Source organism: Arachis duranensis, chromosome 8 (assembly GCF_000817695.3).
Source record: "Arachis duranensis cultivar V14167 chromosome 8, aradu.V14167.gnm2.J7QH, whole genome shotgun sequence".
NCBI lineage: Eukaryota > Viridiplantae > Streptophyta > Magnoliopsida > Fabales > Fabaceae > Arachis > Arachis duranensis.
In genome coordinates this window covers 26,431,014-26,449,567 of record NC_029779.3, presented here as the reverse complement: position 1 = coordinate 26,449,567, position 18,554 = coordinate 26,431,014, and the positions used below count along the sequence as shown (strand labels likewise).

General features: G+C 33.5%; 2 protein-coding genes across 4 annotated transcripts; both read left to right on the top strand.

Annotated features, from left to right (window-relative positions):
• Positions 1-321: 321 nt before the first annotated feature.
• Positions 322-8,534, top strand: LOC107461636 (V-type proton ATPase subunit a1). 2 transcript variants are annotated; one of them, XM_052253080.1, is made up of 18 exons: positions 322-802; positions 2,011-2,055; positions 2,509-2,631; positions 2,801-2,908; positions 3,173-3,283; positions 3,387-3,560; positions 3,699-3,836; positions 3,954-4,061; positions 4,178-4,285; positions 4,416-4,564; positions 5,295-5,448; positions 5,926-6,086; positions 6,450-6,656; positions 6,751-6,934; positions 7,026-7,109; positions 7,355-7,459; positions 7,638-7,697; positions 7,830-7,967. In XM_052253080.1, the coding sequence occupies exons 1-17, from the start codon at positions 644-646 to the stop codon at positions 7,671-7,673; spliced, it is 2,154 nt and encodes a 717-aa protein (XP_052109040.1). In that variant the 5' UTR covers positions 322-643; the 3' UTR covers positions 7,674-7,697; positions 7,830-7,967. The 2 variants fall into 2 exon arrangements, with proteins under 2 accessions (XP_052109040.1, XP_015935658.1); XM_016080172.3 differs by having other exon boundaries at positions 325-802; positions 7,355-7,548; positions 7,830-8,534.
• A 3,520-nt stretch (positions 8,535-12,054) lies between these two features.
• On the top strand, positions 12,055-14,677 carry LOC107461659 (uncharacterized). Of its 2 annotated transcripts, none has more exons than XM_016080206.3 (5): positions 12,055-12,294; positions 12,590-12,841; positions 13,175-13,318; positions 13,401-14,087; positions 14,200-14,677. In XM_016080206.3, exons 1-5 carry the CDS (start codon positions 12,172-12,174, stop codon positions 14,440-14,442), a joined length of 1,449 nt encoding a protein of 482 aa, XP_015935692.1. In that variant the 5' UTR covers positions 12,055-12,171; the 3' UTR covers positions 14,443-14,677. The 2 variants fall into 2 exon arrangements, with proteins under 2 accessions (XP_015935692.1, XP_052108503.1); XM_052252543.1 differs by having other exon boundaries at positions 12,055-12,327.
• The last annotated feature ends 3,877 nt before the right edge of the window (positions 14,678-18,554 follow it).

Genomic DNA, 18,554 nt, shown 5'->3' with positions numbered 1-18,554 from the left:
AAAAAAAAAAGCTATTATTAAAAATCCTGAGAGTTTCCATAGTTTTTGAGAAAAATCTGAAAATTTTAAAAACATGAGAGCTTAAATTTAATTTACTATGTTATCAATGAAGAGTAATTTAATTTTGTTATAATTAATAATTACAAAAGTCAAATATTTTGTACTAATATAATATTCTCGTTACTTTTTAAGGATTTAAATAGATTAATGTGAAGTAAATACCAAATAGTATGTCAATTCTTTGAAATTAAAAATTGTTATTGTGATTGCGCCATGGATAGGTAAAATTACAGGCTGTTAGATTACGATATATGAATCACACCGTCACCGATTGCATGTGTAAGTGTATCTACGAGCCTTGAGGAATTTTATAGAGAGAAAAAATACCACCACCACCACCACCAAATAGCGTTGGTCTCATTTTATACTTGTTCCCACTTTTTTCATTCTTTTTTCGATTCCAATGGCAGTTGGGAAGGGGAAACTGGAAACGGAGTCTTAAACTTCACCTTCTTCAAATTAAACTCTAATTTCCCACTCCCTACGCCACACACATAAAAACTCGCACGAAGAACGCAAGCCTTCAGAATCAGATCTATATATAAGAGCGTGTGAAGGTTAGATCCATTGATTTTTCTCTGCAATGTTTCTCGATAAAATGGAGAAGTTCCTCGACAACTTGACGCCGATGGATCTGATGCGATCGGAGAAGATGACCTTCGTCCAGCTCATCATCCCCGCCGAGTCCGCGCACCGAGCCATCTCCTACCTCGGCGAACTCGGACTCCTCCAATTCCGCGACGTGAGTTTCTCGCTCAATCTCTCTTTTTCTTCCAGATCCGAGCTTGCTTCCTTCAGATTTTCTCCATTTTCTCGCTCCTCGTGTTGCTTATTCTTTTCGGCTATTATTTTTGGTGTTTTGAGGTGTTCTCCAAGTCTTGTGTGGCGTTTCCCTAAGTTGCATGGTTTTATGAGTTGTGCTACTGCTGCTTGAATGAATTAGACGTGGTAATTGACATAGGTTGGAAATGCGACGATACTAGATTCCATTTTGAATGCGTTTTTGGATTTTGGATCCTACATGCCGAAACAGTTTATGCAAACTGATTCGGCGTCTAAGTGTGTCTTTATGTTAGATTTATGAGTTGTTGAATGAAATTATAATTAGAGAGTAAAGAGCTTCGAATTTGGTCTGTGTTGTTGGTTGTATGGATTATGGATTGTTCATAACAATGTAGAATTGTAGATTGCCGAGCTAAGTTTAGTAGTTTAGTCAATTAGTCAATTACTAATTAGGTTCTCGAGCTGTAGTTTATGTTTGATTCTTGTTGAAGGTCGTCAATACCGGGTTGGCTCAGGAGGTGTTGAAAGTGCTGGGTCCAACCTCCAACAATCTTCAACTTCCAATACATATTTGAGTATAGTTGATAAGGGTGAATGCTACTGGTAATTTTATACCGAGTGGCCTCACATGCAGTTGACTATGTTTTTCCAGTCATAATTTAACTTGTTGGAGGGTATTTTTGGTGGCATTTGTTATTTCGTTAGCAGCTCTTTTAGAATGTTAGAAGGAGTTGCTTAAATCTGGTGGAGAACCAGCTACACTGCATGTGATAAATACGATTCATTTTAGGAGCTATAGCCTTAAGCCTTTTCAGGTCCAAAATCAAGGCTCTGATTATCTGAATATGCTGGATTTTCACACGAAAAATGATTGTGTTACTTCTGATTCTGGTCTGTTCTATCAGACACTTGCAGTTGGAGAGAATAACAACTGTGTGTATTACGTGGATAATATTTGACCCTTCCAAATTGTATCTTTATAATATATTAGGTGGGAGCTTTGCAGATTCAGAGTTTATTTGAACATTTTTCTTTCCCTCTGTGTAGGCTTGTTGGTCGTAGCAGTACTGTTTGGCTCTGTAAAGTTTATTGTTCATAGATTGCTGGCTTAAAATTTTTCTATCATCCTTCATTGTTTACTTTTGAACACTGTTTCCTTGTCTGCAGTTAAATGCTGATAAAAGCCCTTTCCAAAGAACGTTTGTTAATCAGGTAACCTTCATTTCATTAATTAGCGTCCTTTATCATTTTGAATGGTCTTGTCTGTATTCTGTAGATTTTATTCTGCTGTTGGGATATGAGTCTTATCTGTATGGCCAATTCTCATAACAAATATCAATATATGTCGCCAAAAAATATCAAAAGGCAAAATCAGTAACATAGGTTGTTTTGTGCATGCCAGGTAATCCTCACCCTAATTATCATAATTTGATTTTAGAACACTGAACAAACTGGTCGGACTTTGGGTGTTAGTTTTTCTTTGGGAGTGCATTTACTAAATTTTGTACCAAACAAGTTTCCTGTAATTTTGTTTATAATTTTATTGAACTAGATATATGTTATCTATCTTCAGAAGTAATGACTTTCTTTTTTCTTTTTTTAAATAACATTTTTTATTTGTTGTCCATTCTGTTATTAATGGGTAGCACATTCCACTTTTGGCAGGTAAAGCGATGTGCGGAAATGTCACGGAAGCTACGATTCTTCAAGGATCAAATCAATAAAGCTGGCATAATGTCTTCTTCTCATACTGCATTGCAACCAGAGATTGACTTGGAGGATTTAGAGGTGTCTTTCTATGTCCCTCTTTTTGGTTGTGTCTGTGTGTGTATAATATTCAATTATTTCCAAAGATTTTGTATTTGATGTTCTCAAGCTGCCAGCAATGACATGCTGCTGCTATTTAAGTTGGTGGGTGTGCTCTGATTTAAATTCTATTTGATTTCACTTTAACCAGATACAACTTGCTGAGCATGAACATGAGCTAATTGAAATGAATTCCAACAGTGACAAACTTCGGCAATCATATAATGAACTCCTCGAATTCAAGATTGTATTGCAGAAGGTATTTATTTATTTATTTATTTTTCTTCTTGATGTTTTGTAGCAAGCATATTCTCAGTTTAATTTCAAAGTTTAGGGGTGTAGATATGCACCTTATTTATTGTTATTGACATATTAGTACTCTTTCCTTATTTTTACCCCTCCCTTTTTTGGTTTTTAATTTGTTAGCTCAAAAAATGATATACCATTCTTCTTAGCAAATAAAATATTTTCTATATGCTTTATTTCATGTATGTATTGATATAACTTTGTGGGTAAATTTTAGGCATGTGGTTTTCTTGTTTCAAGTCATGGCCGTGCTATTCCTGACGAGAGAGAACTACAAGAGAATGTATACTCAAATGACTTTGTTGAAACAACATCTTTGCTTGAACAGGTTCCTTGTAGCAATTGCTTAGTCTGAAAATTGCAAATATTCTCTACTAGTTTAGTAAATTTATTATTTCTTGTCAATCCACTAAATTAATTTTAATTTGCAGGAAATAAGACCTGGACCATCAAATCCATCTGGTTTAAGATTTATCAGTGGGATAATTTGTAAATCCAAGCTACTTCGGTTTGAAAGGATGTTGTTTCGTGCTACAAGAGGCAATATGCTTTTCAATCAGGCACCAGCTGACGACCAAATCATGGATCCTGTTTCAGCTGAAATGGTTTTCTTCTTTCTTATTACTTTTAAGAAGATAGATTTGGCTTTCTCCTCCACCAACACCCCCTCCCCCTCTTTTTTCCCCCCAAACACATCATTCTGACCTATTCTGTTCCCATACCCCCTGGCCCTTTCTTTTCAGATTGAGAAAACAGTGTTCGTCGTGTTTTTCTCTGGGGAGCAGGCAAGAACTAAGATTCTGAAAATTTGTGAGGCATTTGGGGCAAATTGTTATCCTGTTCCAGAAGATATAAGCAAGCAGAGGCAAATAACTAGAGAGGTTGGTATGCTTTTCTAGTTTTCCAAGGAAGATGTTGTTTTAAAGTTTTAACTGTTGAGTTTTGCATATTCTTGCAATGATGTTTTAGGGGTCAAGAATTTGCTTTTTTGGATATAGGTTTCGTCGCGCCTTACTGACTTGGAGGCAACTTTGGATGCGGGGTTGAGGCACCGCAATAAGGCTCTAGCTTCTGTAGGGGAACATCTATCAGACTGGATGAACATGGTATGATTTTCTTTTTGTCTGTCTTGTTTCAACTGCAAAGCAGTCCTAATATATCTTATCCTGTGCAAGTAATCAATTCTCATTTTGAACCAACTGCTCTCATCATCTTGTCCTAGGTAAGAAGAGAGAAGGCCGTGTATGATACACTGAACATGTTAAATTTTGATGTCACAAAAAAGTGTCTTGTTGGAGAGGGATGGTGCCCTATATTTGCAAAAACACAGGTGATTTCTGAATCCTTTAAGCTGGGTTGCACACTTACCATTCACTTATTATCCTTTTAATATTTCAGGAGTTAAAAACATGTTTGATGTACATTCTCTAATAGAGAGCTTGCACTTAATGATTTTTCAGATTCAGGAGGCATTGCAACGGGCAACTTTCGATAGCAGTTCACAAGTAGGCATAATCTGCCATCCAATGGATGCAGTGGAATCACCACCTACATATTTTAGGACCAACAGTTTCACGAGTCCATATCAGGAGATTGTTGATGCATATGGGTGAGCCTTATATTTTGTGTTTCTGTGAATAGTTTAATCTCTTAATTATTGTTTGGAGTGCTTTCTATTGCATTATTTGTCCATATACTTCGGTCAATAGATGGTAAATATCTGATTAGTATATGTAGAATTTCAGAAAGATAATTTAGGATGACATGATCTTGCCTGGTTTTTGTAATTTCTAACCTCAACATGTAGAGCTATTTCTTTTTGCTAGTTAAACTTGCACTAAGATGTCATTGAATTTGTAAATTCGTGATAAAATGTTTCATAGAAAGTTTCTTACTTGTCCATGGAAAACCAACTGGATTTAGTGGTTTTTGACTAAATAGATAATTAGAGAAGGATAACAAAGCTTTGTATACTGGGAAGAATAGGAAAAAGACTGAAGTTTCGATTTTCAACCTAATCAGTATTTTACAAATCACAGATTCCTCTGTACACTTGGGTGCATGAATGTTTATGGATAGAAAAAGTGGGCGAGTTGTCCCGTTCCCACCTCTTTCTAAACTTGTTTGTTAATCTCAACCTGTCTAAGAGAATGTATAATTTAGAAGTTATGAATCATGATACAATTCTTCATATTGTTTGAGCTTTTTGACTCTGCATTGTTATTCTAGGAATATATAGTGCCTTGAGAAATTTTTTTTCTAGTGCATTAGCTATTACTTCCTCTGTTTATAATTAATGAAGACTTGCAAGATTCCTGATTAGCCCTTCAACTTGGCAGTGTTGCGAGATACCAAGAAGCAAATCCTGCTGTTTACACAACTATTATATTCCCCTTCCTATTTGCTGTGATGTTTGGGGATTGGGGTCATGGAATTTGCCTGTTGCTGGGAGCATTGATTCTTATAGCGCGCGAAAGCAAGCTCAGTACCCAGGTAATTTTGTTTTAGCTGTTTTATAAAACCAATCAGAAACTTAATGATTATGCCAAATATATGTAATGGGCTATGACCTATATAGTTGATGAATGGATAATCTTATTTTTGAGATGTGCCAATTTGAATTTTCTTCCTTTTCGTTGTTGGTGCTCAAAAAATGAATGCTGTCTAAGCATTTTATTGTTAGATGTGGCGTGTCCTGTGTTTAATATTATTTTGCTCATAAATACAGCACTGGCAAGGTGGCATTTTCTTGGAACTACAATTTTTTTTTCTGTTTAGTATCTTGTAGACTTTGTACCAGAAAAACCTGATTATTTTGTGTTAGAAAAATATTTGAAAATTTTTAAGTGTTTTATTGAAAAAAATCTGTTGTAGTACATAGAAGTTTAGAGAGGGATAAAGCATGTCCTTTACTTTTGGTGTACTTGGCATGGCAGTTAATTACCTAATAGTTCTATTTATTTTCTGCAGAAGCTTGGAAGTTTTATGGAGATGCTATTTGGTGGACGCTATGTACTTCTTTTGATGTCACTATTCTCAATCTATTGTGGATTAATCTACAATGAATTCTTTTCTGTTCCGTTTCACATATTTGGTGAGTCAGCTTACAGATGCCGAGATAATACATGCAGGTATGTTTTTTGTTTCTTACCTCTAACTTTGATGCACTTCAATGTCTTGTTTTCTTTTTTTGTTTTTTAATTTTATTTTTTTATTACCTTGATAATATAACACCTTGCTTGCTTGTCATAATTTCTCCTCATAATTTTGAGTTCCATTGTACATTCAATGTTTATTACTTGGAATTATTCTTCTTCATTACTACTACTACTACTATTGATGGATCTAGGTGAGTTTCCATAACATGGTAGATTAGTATGTGGTCGTGATTTTTCATTAGATATTAATATATTCTCTGTGTGTATTTCCAGCGTATATGTTACTATATTATTCTTTGACCCTTTATTTCCCGTAACACCATTACCTCCTATCAGGGATGCACATACTATTGGCTTGGTCAAAGTCCGAGATCCATATCCATTTGGTGTGGATCCCAAGTGGCGTGGAAGTCGTTCAGAGTTGGCTTTTCTGAACTCTATGAAGATGAAGATGTCCATTCTGCTTGGTGTGGTGCATATGAACTTGGGAATTATATTAAGTTATTTTAATGCTCGGTTTTTTGGGAACTCACTGGATATAAGGTGTGTCACTCTTCCTGGCTCATTCAGTTATTATTATGTTATCTGTTTCATTGAAGGTTTTACCTCACTCAGTTACTCTTCATGTTGCTGGCAGGTACCAGTTTGTGCCGCAGATGATTTTCCTTAACAGTTTATTTGGGTATCTCTCCCTCCTCATTGTTGTTAAGTGGTGTACTGGTTCTCAGGCGGACCTTTATCATGTAATGATATACATGTTTTTGAGCCCCACAGATAATCTTGGTGATAATGAGCTGTTCTGGGGTCAAAGGCCACTTCAAGTATGAATCTGGTTCTTTTATTTGTTGTTGCATAATTAATTGTTATGTTTCCTCAGTTTTCATCATGCTGAGTTTTGCACATGATTTGCAGATTGTATTATTGCTTTTGGCACTGATTGCGGCTCCATGGATGCTCTTTCCAAAACCTTTTATACTAAAGAAGATTCATACTGAGGTGCCATTTTTACCTCCGTTGTTTATGATTTTCTTTATCATGCACATATTTGTATATTTATTCTCAACATTGTTGAACATCAGTTCTCCTGGAAAACCTTATCAGCATTCTACTTGAAAGTCCTATCAGCTGTGCAGACATCTTTTCCAGCTATTTGTTCTATACTTTTGTCTTAGCTTGTAACTAAGGAGGCCATGACAATGAGTTTTTTGAGACTCATATTTTATGTTGCTGGTATTAAACAGAGATTTCAAGGTCGTAGTTATGGTATGCTTAATACCTCTGAGATGGATCTTGAGGAGCCAGATTCTGCCAGGCAACATCATCATGAAGAATTCAATTTCAGTGAGGTTTTTGTTCACCAAATGATCCATGCCATTGAGTTTATTCTAGGTTCAGTTTCAAATACAGCTTCGTATCTTCGACTTTGGGCACTTAGGTCTGCTCAGCCATGATTTTCCTCTACTCTGCAAATTCCTGCTTTAGAGATTCTTGTTCCTTTATTGAACTTATCTAACCATTTTGCAGCTTGGCTCACTCCGAACTTTCTACTGTTTTCTATGAGAAAGTTCTGCTTCTTGCTTGGGGGTGAGTTAAACTTATAAGTTATAACCTATCTTTTTATATACCATTGGCCCATCTGCATTTCTTTGTCGTGTTTATTTATTTTAAATATTAGTTTTTAATCGTTAATGTCATTCCTGGTTGCAATTGTTACAGGTATGACAATCTTATCATTCGGTTACTGGGGCTTGCCGTGTTTGCCTTTGCAACTGCCTTTATACTGCTTATGATGGAGACTCTTAGTGCTTTTCTTCATGCCCTGCGGCTTCACTGGGTCGAATTTCAAAACAAATTCTACCATGGTGATGGCTACAAATTCAAGCCTTTTTCCTTTGCAGCCTTAACAGATGACGATGAATGATCTATTCGTATACGTCTTGGTTTTTTTGCAAAATATATGCTAAGGATATTTACACAAGTGGAGGCACAGTGAGAAATGGTTGGAGTTGGAACCTAATTTGGAAGTTGTGAACGTTAGGAGCACAAATATATGCTAAGATTATGCTACTCGATATTCTTGGTCATTTTCCTGTGGCGATGCTGGTGTAGTCATCGCTGCCAATGGTCATGGAAAGCACCTGTAACAGATTATTCACTTTATAGTTTTCTTTTTCTTAGTATAGGAAAAGGGGGAGAGATAAGGAAAGGGAAGGGAGTGGTTAGACTAATTTTGTAAAGATGAGCTGGGGATCCATTATAGTGTAGCAATTGGATTCACATATAATATATATACGATGTAGCGCGGCTTTGCTGGGGAACTTTTTCTCTGAATTTTTCTGTACTCATAACTGACGAGTTGATAGAGTCCCATTTTTTTGTAATGATTAAACAAAGTAAAATACAAGGCTGAATAATTTTGTATGGAACCTGTGTAATGCTGTTAAGTTGGCACTTGGTACCTGTTACCCTGACGTCGTTCCGGATTATTCGGGAGCAATTTAGTGTTTTATTATGACACAATATTCATTTGAGTATAATTGAACGAGACGTTTGTAAATGACAAAAGCTATTAGAATTAGAAATAAAGAAAGCATAGAGAGCCAAAGGGAGCTGCTAGATTCATTTTTAACTTAGGTTTTTACTATTTTGCCACGTCAGTTTTAGTGGCTGATTTTTTTTTAGTGGCTGATTTACACAACTTAAAATACAACTTTTCTAACTAAATTATCTTTTAATCTTCTTATTTCTATTTGAAATACTTTTTAATCTTTTTACAAAATAAAAAGTTTCTTTACTATTCTTATAATTTATTATGTTATGAATGGATAATAATGTAACTTACACCTTCTATTATGCTATAAGATTTTTATTATATCTTTATCTCTTCATAACCTTCTTTCTTTGTATAATATCATAGAATTTTTTTATAAATATTATTTTTTATATTTTCTTATTCTTTAATTTTATATAGGTTATTCTATGCTTTTAATGTTAATAAATTACTTTTAATAGGTATAAATTGAGTTAAATTATAATTTCATTCTCACCTTTTATATTTATTCTTTTTTATATCTACTATATAAATCAACATTTATTTTACACATTTTTTTTTTATCTCTTCTCACATTATTTTATATTTCTTTTTTTTTCTTTCTCCCACTTTTGCTATGTATATATACTAAGTGATTATGTGATTATACTTATTAGGAAGAAGATGAAAAAGAAAATGATAATGACCCAACTAAGCAAAAAGAAGATTTGAATTAACATAATCACTAAATCAAGGTAATAACATTTTTTTGTAAGTATTGGTTGACGAGTTATCTTAATGTTAGTTCTCGTATATTTCTTTATAGTTGGATTAGGCGTGAGACTTATCATGTAAATTACCTATCTTATACAATAATAAAGGATGCACTTTAAGGGGTGTCTCTAATAAAAATGAGTAAAACAATGTATTTTAACCTTAAAGTTATTTTAACTTTTAGCAAATGACTACCGTAGTAATTTATAAAATTTGTTTGCAAGATTTTTTGGGATTCAAAATGAAGCAAGAGGACAAGTGGATCATATCAAGACAACAAATATTCGAAAATAAAAGAATATTTCTTTTCTGTTAGTGTGTTGTGATGAATAAATTTCATGTATTCTTACATGAAAAAGTGTGAATGACTTTCAAGTGACATAAATGTTTTTCATAAATAAAGTTGTATATCATGTATTTATTTTTCAGAGTATGTGAGTGGATATCAGGATATGTATATGATTTTTAAGTTGTTGAATGTTTTTGTGAATAAAAATTATATGTAGTTTTATAGGAGTGTGCTTGTGTTGAAGTTGTAAGTGTGTTGTAAGAATAGAGTTTGTCATAGAAAATAGATGTATTTCTATATAAAAGTGTTCTATGAATAAGGTTGATCTATATTTCTATGAAAATATATGTATAATTTTCGAAAATTATATGTAATTATTTCTCTATCAACAAACTTTTATTTATTCTTGATCAAATATAAATAATCTCTTTCGAATAGAAAAACTTACATAATAAAACATGAAAAAATACATAATTCAAAATGACATTTGTCTATTTAGTTTTTAATCTCAACACAATATTTTTACTTACGATAAAGATGTGTATTTTTTTCATTCTTACAAAACATGAGCTTATTCATAAGAACATAGTAATTATGTTGGTCGAAATCCGAATGAGCATGATTAAAATTTGGTTAATCACATTTACTTAATTCGCATTTAGGTTATAAGTTATAATGAGTAGACTTTACTTCTTCTAATTTTGGAATAAACAAGTTTGTATCATATAAAAGTTGATACCAACTTCTTATATAATGAATATAATTTACATTATTTTTTTAATAATGTTATGTCAATAACTCTAAATAGACGACAATAGATAATAATCAAATTAAATGCAATAAACATGTATGCATTAAAAGTGTTATAATAATAATAATAATAATAATATTCATACAAATTTTCAGTTACCAAAATTTAAATCTTATACTATTTTACCTAATTATACATATTTTATAAAACTCTTACTATTATTACTATTGTTTGGCTTATTATATTTGAGGTCTTTTATGCTATTAGTTATTGGTTTGTAAATTTGTTTTTTATTCTATCTACCAAATAACTAAACACAAAATTACTAATAAAAAATAGATAAAAAAATTACATATAACCTCTTCATATAATTATGTTAAAAAATATGATTCACAAATTTTAGAAAAAACAAATAAAATACCCACACACTCAGCCCTTCTATTTTGATAAATAAAATAAATAATATTAAAAAAGTTATCTTATTCAAAATATCATTTATATTAGTTATTTAAATAAAGTTCTTATTTTTTAAAAAAATTTATAAAAACTAACATGAATGCTAATATTTTTAAACGAAGATTGCATATCAATCAAGATACGACAAAAAATATATATATATATAAAAAATTCATGAGATATCTTCAAATAAAAAATTTATATACAAAGATGAAATAAAAAGGGCGGTACAAATTAAAACTCAAATAAATTAATATTTTAAAAATATCTTATCTTTACAAAAACATAGGAAAGGAAAACAAACAAATAACTTTAATAGAAAGTAAAACCAAAAAAGTAAAACAAACACTACATAAAAAGACTACTAAATCTGTCACCTATAAATAAAAAAATAAATGAAATATGTAATTTTGTACGACTCTAATATCAAATACCTATATTTTTTTTAAATACATAATATTTCACCTCATACTCTCTTATACTTAAATAATTATATTAAATTATATACAAATGGCAAAATTAATAGTTTGTACAATATTTTTAAGTTAAATATAATTTATATATAGTATAACACTTAAATTTATGCTATATACTAATTCTTCTTTCCGCGAGCGACAGCCTAGTGGTATAGAATTTGATTCAGAACAAAGCCGAGTAACTGCCTTCATGAGTTGATCCCTGAGATCCCGTCTCCACAAGTTGGAACATAGATCCCATTTTTCTCTCTACTCAACCAACAATAGCAAATTCCTCAGTTTCACAATTTCAATTTAGTGATTGGATTTATTGGATCGTCATGTTTCTTCACCCTTTTTTGTTTTTAGTTTGTATGGATCCTTTTGTTCTCTATTTTGTTGGAGTACAAAAAGTAAAACATGGAGCATAATGGTCTAAACTTTCCCATAAAAAAAAGGTTTAGTTATTTTGTTGACACAAAATTTTGTTCATTGTAGTCCTATTAACAGAGTCGTTTTTGGTCAGTATTAGTAGAAATCGTATCATGTCCATGAAGCACCGTAACTGTAAAACTGATTGAATTCACAGCCCATATAAGTTTTCTGATCCAAGTGATGGTGGACCCGTGTCCAGCTACAAAAAAACAACGAGGAAAGGGCAAAATGGAGAAAGAAAAGAAAGAACATCCACGTTAGCGTCTTCACTCTTTGTCGAACAGTGCTTGGTTATTCCAAAAGGAATCAAGCTCTGCGAACTGCAACTACACGCTCATTCTGAGAAGAAAAGAAAAGAATCCTTGGAAATGGAGAACTTCGACAACGTTAGGGTCAATACAAGGGTTCGACGAGGATTCACTGATATTTATAGGAGAGAGGTTGGGTTGTCTCACCCTAGCGGCTTTGCTCGACGCTTTTCTGCTTCAGAGGTTTTCACTCGAATTCTCTTTCCATTGTTTCACGTCGGTAACTTCGTTATCGCTTTCAATGTTTGAATTTCGAAACTTAATATAACATTGGCATTTTTGAGCATGCATCAGAAGAGGTGGCCCAGGTATGCGTTTCTCTGTCATCCAAGGAAGCTACAATTTTGTGGTTTCGTGTTCTTCAAGTTTAACATGTTCCCCCATTGCTGTAATTTGTGAATTGGGAAGCAAGTTCAGAAATTTGAATAGTTGTTATGATATCTATTGGTGATTATGAATATCTTGTATATGCTTGCAGGCTCTTGTGCAGAACCTGAATTTGTATGGCAAGTTAAATGGTCATGAAGGTTGTGTGAATGCAGTGGAGTTCAACTCTACTGGCGACCTTCTTGTCTCAGGTTCTGATGACAGGCAAGTTGTGGTTTGGAATTGGGCATCCAAAACTAAATTGTTTGCATACCCTTCTGGTCACTCAGACAACATATTCCAGACAAAGATAATGCCATTCACCAATGACAGCCGAATAGTTACTTCTGCTGGTGATGGCCAGGTAAAATTTACTCAGTATTGAATTCAGTATTCTGTTCTTCGCTTTTGTCAATCTTTGTAACTACAAAGGAAAAATGGGAGACTGTTGAATAGAATACCATAATAATAAAGCATAACAAACCAAGATCATTTATATCGATTTCCTTCTTCAGTTGAATAGTTTTATCATCATGTGGATTGTGGAGCCTTTCCCTCTGGTACTGTGGTACATCATTCAAATGATATTAAACATATCTATATGCTGGAGGTCCAGAATTAAGCTCAACCTAACTTATGCTCTTTCAAAGTGTCTGCTGAAATCCCCTTGTCTGGAAATTGATCTTTCCTTTTGCAGATAAGGCTTGGTGTTCTTCGGGAGGATGGTCAAGCTGACACTACATTGTTGGGGAAGCACCGTGGAAATGTCTACAAGCTTGCTCTGGAGCCAGGAAGTCCACACATATTCTACAGTTGTGGTGAAGATGGTTTAGTTCAACATGTTAGTCAACTATTACATCATGTTGCATGTTGAAGCTTTCCTTTATACTATATACTAACAGTTGTAAAGGTTTCCTTTGTAGTTTGATTTGCGAAATAGTTCTGCTACAAAATTTCTCTGTTGTTCCTCATCTATGGGGAGCAATAAAGATTCCACAAGCAAGATAGGTTTGAATTCCATTGTGATTGACTCTAGAAATCCATATTACTTTGCTGTTGCGGGATCTGATCAATATGCACGTGTTTATGACATAAGAAAATGTCAGGGGGATGCAGCAAGAAATTCAGATCTACCTGTTAACACATTTTGCCCAAATCACTTAATTGAGTCAGATACTGTGCACATCACAGCATTGGCTTATTCAAGCTTTAGCGAGCTCCTTGTTTCTTATAATGATGAGCTGATTTATCTGTTTGAAAAGAATGCCGGCTGGGGTTCTTCACCTTCTGCTTCATCTGAGGACTTGAAGAATATTCAACAGGCACAAGTTTACTCGGGCCATAGAAATCAACAGACAGTTAAAGGAGTGAGTTTTTTTGGCCCCAGTGATGAATATGTGTTGAGTGGCTCAGATTGTGGCCATATGTTCATCTGGAAAAAGAAGGATGCTAAGCTGGTGCGATTAATGGTCGGTGACCAGCATGTTGTAAATCAACTTGAACCTCATCCACATTTACCTATTCTGGCAACTTGTGGTATAGAAAACGATGTGAAAATCTGGGCTCCCCTAGCAAGTGACCTTCCACCAATTCCTGTGAACGCGAAAGAGGTACGATAGGATGTGTTTTGGCTATAGGATATGTTTGTGATCAGTATGCTATTTTCGTTTACATAATTCATTTTCCATTCTTGTAACTTCCTGACTGAATATATATAAACAGATAATTGAGGCAAACCGGAAGGGCAGAGAAGACCAGACACGGGGAACCCTTCCTCCTGCTGTTATTATGCATGCTCTTCGCCTGCAGAGGCGGCAGACATTGGCCTACATTGAAAGAAGATATAACAGAGATGACATTATGAGTGATGATGAAGATTCAGAGGACTACATTCTAGGATTATCAGATGATGTCTCTTCTGAAGAAGATTCTACTGCAAATTCAAGAGATTGCAACATTAGCTAAGCTTGAAGGAGCGGATTTTGTTGAAGTTGGCTGATCAATTCCTTAGGAAATGATGTTAGCTTCACCGTTTCCAATAAGTATTTTGATAACAGAATCAAAATACACAAGTTTGAAGTATGTAGTGATAAACTTCATAGGGAATGATTAGGGAGTGAAGAGTAAAATATTGATTGTTCCAGTTGAAGTTTGTTGTTCAGGTTGATAGTGCAATGAAATACTGACATCATTATATGTACAGGTATGAAATAATTAATTAACAGACAATTTTTCATAAACAAGACGAGGAAATTTGGTATTAACTGTATTACACTACTATGTAAATAAGGGAGAAGCCTTACTCTTGTTTTTTCTTATGATGTTAACATCTTAACAGTGATTTTGTCAATTATATTTTTGTTATTCACTCTTTAATCCCGTCTTTATCAAACACTTAGAATGAAAAGTGAAAATCCAAAATCCGAATCTTTTGTCTATCTGGTTTGAATGCTGTTATTGACCTCCATTGTTTTGCACTTGAACCTTCTGATTGTCACACATTGCACAAAACTCTTAACATTGTCAAAATCAAAACTAAATAATTCCTTATATTGGATATTATATTGTACAGATATAATATAAGCAAGTGTTGAGGTTTTGAATTTTATTTTGTACATGTTGGGGTTTTGAATTTCATCTTGTACATGTAGCAATTCATTTTGGAAGCATTTTAACAATAATTATGGCACACTTTTAACATGCGATATTTTAGGAGGGGAAAAGCTAATATAAAAGAAAAATCGTAGTAACCAGGTATATCATCCACTAAAACCTGGCGCATTTTTTAAAAGTGCTCGTTATGGGTTTTTGTCGGCCATGCCACTAATAGTAGTTAGGTTGAATCTTATGCTGTCTGTGATTCCACAAAGTCACTGATTGATGAATACTAGTAGCTACAGATATCTTTATATATGCCATTTATATTTCATTATTATTGTTCTTTATATACATATGCCTATGCTGATTAGGTTTGAGAGAATTTGTCCGACAATTATGAGATTGGGGTGAACAACATTATGACAAAATCAACACTCAACAGTAAGGGCCAAATTAATGCAGAAAAGTGTAAAGTAAACAGTTTGTTTTTGACTTTGTTTATTCTAGCATATATATGTATTACACCGATATTGTTGATAATGTTTTTTTACAAGTCATATCACATAGATGGAGTAAGAAACTAATAATGCTACTTCAGATTACTTGCTCCCTAAATATAAAAAACGTTTTATACATTTATAAATTTCGCATGCCTCCCCTCATGTGAAACGAGAATGTTTAAAATTCTCTCATGTTGTGATAAGAATGACACATGGATGCCCATTAATGCTGAAGTTTTCAAGAGAGAAATATGAGATTATTATGTAGACCAATTTTAATGAAAGCTGAATTTGTAAAGCTATAAATAAGGCTTCATAGCCTTAGGTACAACACACAAGCAATAATAAAATCCTCTCTCTTCCTTTATATTACTAAAATATCTTTCTCTCTCTTTATTCTTTATGAATAGTTTCTCTCTCTCTCTTTCTTTTGTTACTACTTATAATATATGAATAATTTCTATTGAGCTAATTATATTAATATTAGAGTCTTCTATCAACACTTCTTTATTTTATATTATATCTTCCTTATTTATTTATTTAGTTGTTTTACAACACATTATCAGCACGAAGCTCTAATGAAATTTTAGGAAGACTCCAGGTAACAAATTTTCATTATGTTGAAACTCTCTCATCTTAAATTTAATGCTCTTGATATATTTCGAAATAATTATTTATCATGGATATAGATGTTAAAATCTATCTTGATTTAATGGATCTTGGAGATACCATTAAGGCTGAAAATAATGCATCCCAGAAGGATAAAGCTAAAGCCATGATTTTTCTTCGTCGTCATCTTGACGAAGGATTGAAAAATGAATATCTTACATTAAAAGATCCAGCAGATCTTTGGAAAGATCTTGAAGAAATGTATAATCATCAGAAAACGGTAATACTTCCTCAAGCCCGATATGAATGGACGCATTTGTGTTTACAAGATTTTAAATCTATAAATGAATATAATTCTGCAATGTTTCGGATCACCTCACGAATGAAATTGTGTGGGGAAAAAATAACTGATCATGATATGTTAGAGAAAATTTTCTCGACCTTCCATATCTTGATTGTGCTCCTGCAGCAGCAGTATCGAGAAAAAGAATTTAAAAATGTTCTGAGTTAATTTCTTGCTTTCTTGTTGCTGAACGCAACAATTAGTTGCTCTTAAAAAATATGAAGCGCGTCCAGCTGGCGCTGCCCCATTTACTGAAGCAAATGCGGCAAATTATAACCCCAGAAGAGGTAAATGACAAGATTTTGATAACAAGAAAAATTATGGAAGGAAAAGAAATTATGCTCACAAGAAAAGATCTCACCAGAAGTGGGATAAAGAAAGAAACAATGGGCAAAGTATATCAATTGAGGATAAATGCTTCCGTTGTGGTGGAAAGGGCCATTGGTCACGTACCTGTCGTACCCCAAGGCATCTAGTTGATCTTTATCAAGCATTTTTGAAAAAGGATGACAAAGAAAAGGAAACAATTTTTGTTACAAATGATGAAAATTCCACCGCTCATTATGATGTATCTAATTTCTTTAAGGATTTTGAAAGAAATATTGGCTATTTGATCAATGATGGAATAGTTTGATATGTGTATATGTTTGTTAAGTATTCATGTCAATAATTTTTACTGTGCATGTATTTCTACTCATTTTATTATTATTATTATTTGTCTTTAAAGAAAAATGGCAAGGACATATCCTGAAGATATTTGCCTTGCGGATAGTGCAAGATCGCACACTATTCTTAAAAGTGATATATATTTTACCCATCTTATGCCAAAAGAAGAATATGTTAATACTATTATTGGCTCGGGCAATGTGATAGAAGGCTCCGGAAGAGCTATAATTTTGTTTCTTGGAGGAACAAAATTCATAATAAATAATGCACTATTGTCTACCAAGTCTCGAAGAAACTTGTTGAGCTTTAAAGATATTCGCCGAAATGGATATCATATTGAGACTATGAATGAGGGAAATCATGAGTACTTATGTATCACAACTCATGATTCAAATAAGAAAGTTATATTAGAAAAGTTGCCCTCACTTTCATCTGGGTTGTATTATACCAAGATTAGTGCAATTGAATCACATGCCATTGTAAACCAGAAGTTTACTAGCCCAAATGAATTCATAACTTGACTTTATTAATTGGGTCATCTGGGAACAACCATGATATGAAGAATTATTGAAAATTCCCATGAACATTCACTAAAGAACCAAAAGATTCTTAAATCTAGTGAATTTTCTTGTGCTGCATGTTCTCAAGGGAAGTTAATTTTAAGGCCATCACCAGTAAAGATTGGATTTAAGTCTCCTAAAATCCTAGAAAGGATTCAAGGTGATATATGTGGACCTATTCATCCACCATGTGGATCTTTTAGATATTTTATGGTCCTAATAGATGCATCTTCGAGATGGTCACATGTGTGCTTATTATCTTCTCGCAACCTGGCGTTTGCGAGATTACTGGCTCAAATTATTCGATTAAAAGCACAATTTCCAGAAAATCCAATCAAAGCAATTCGTCTTGATAATGCTGGTGAATTTACTTCCCAAGCTTATGATGTTTATTGTATGGCTAATGGAATAAGTGTTGAACATCCAGTAGCTTATGTTCACACACAAAATGGGTTAGCATAATCACTTATTAAGCGCCTCCAATTAATTGCTAGACCCTTGCTTATGAGAACAAATCTCCCAACCTCGGTTTCGGGGCATGCTATTTTACATGCCGCAACACTTATTCGTTTGAGGCCAACGAGTTACCATCAGTTCTCTCCTATGCAATTAGCTTTTGGCCAGCAGCCAAATATTTCCCATTTAAGAATATTTGGGTGTGCGATATATGTTCTCATTGCACCACCTAATCGAACTAAAATGGGACTCCAAAGAAAATTGGGATATATGTTGGATAAGATTCTCCCTCTATAGTGAGGTATCTTGAGATACAAACGGGAGATGTATTTAAAGCCCGGTTTG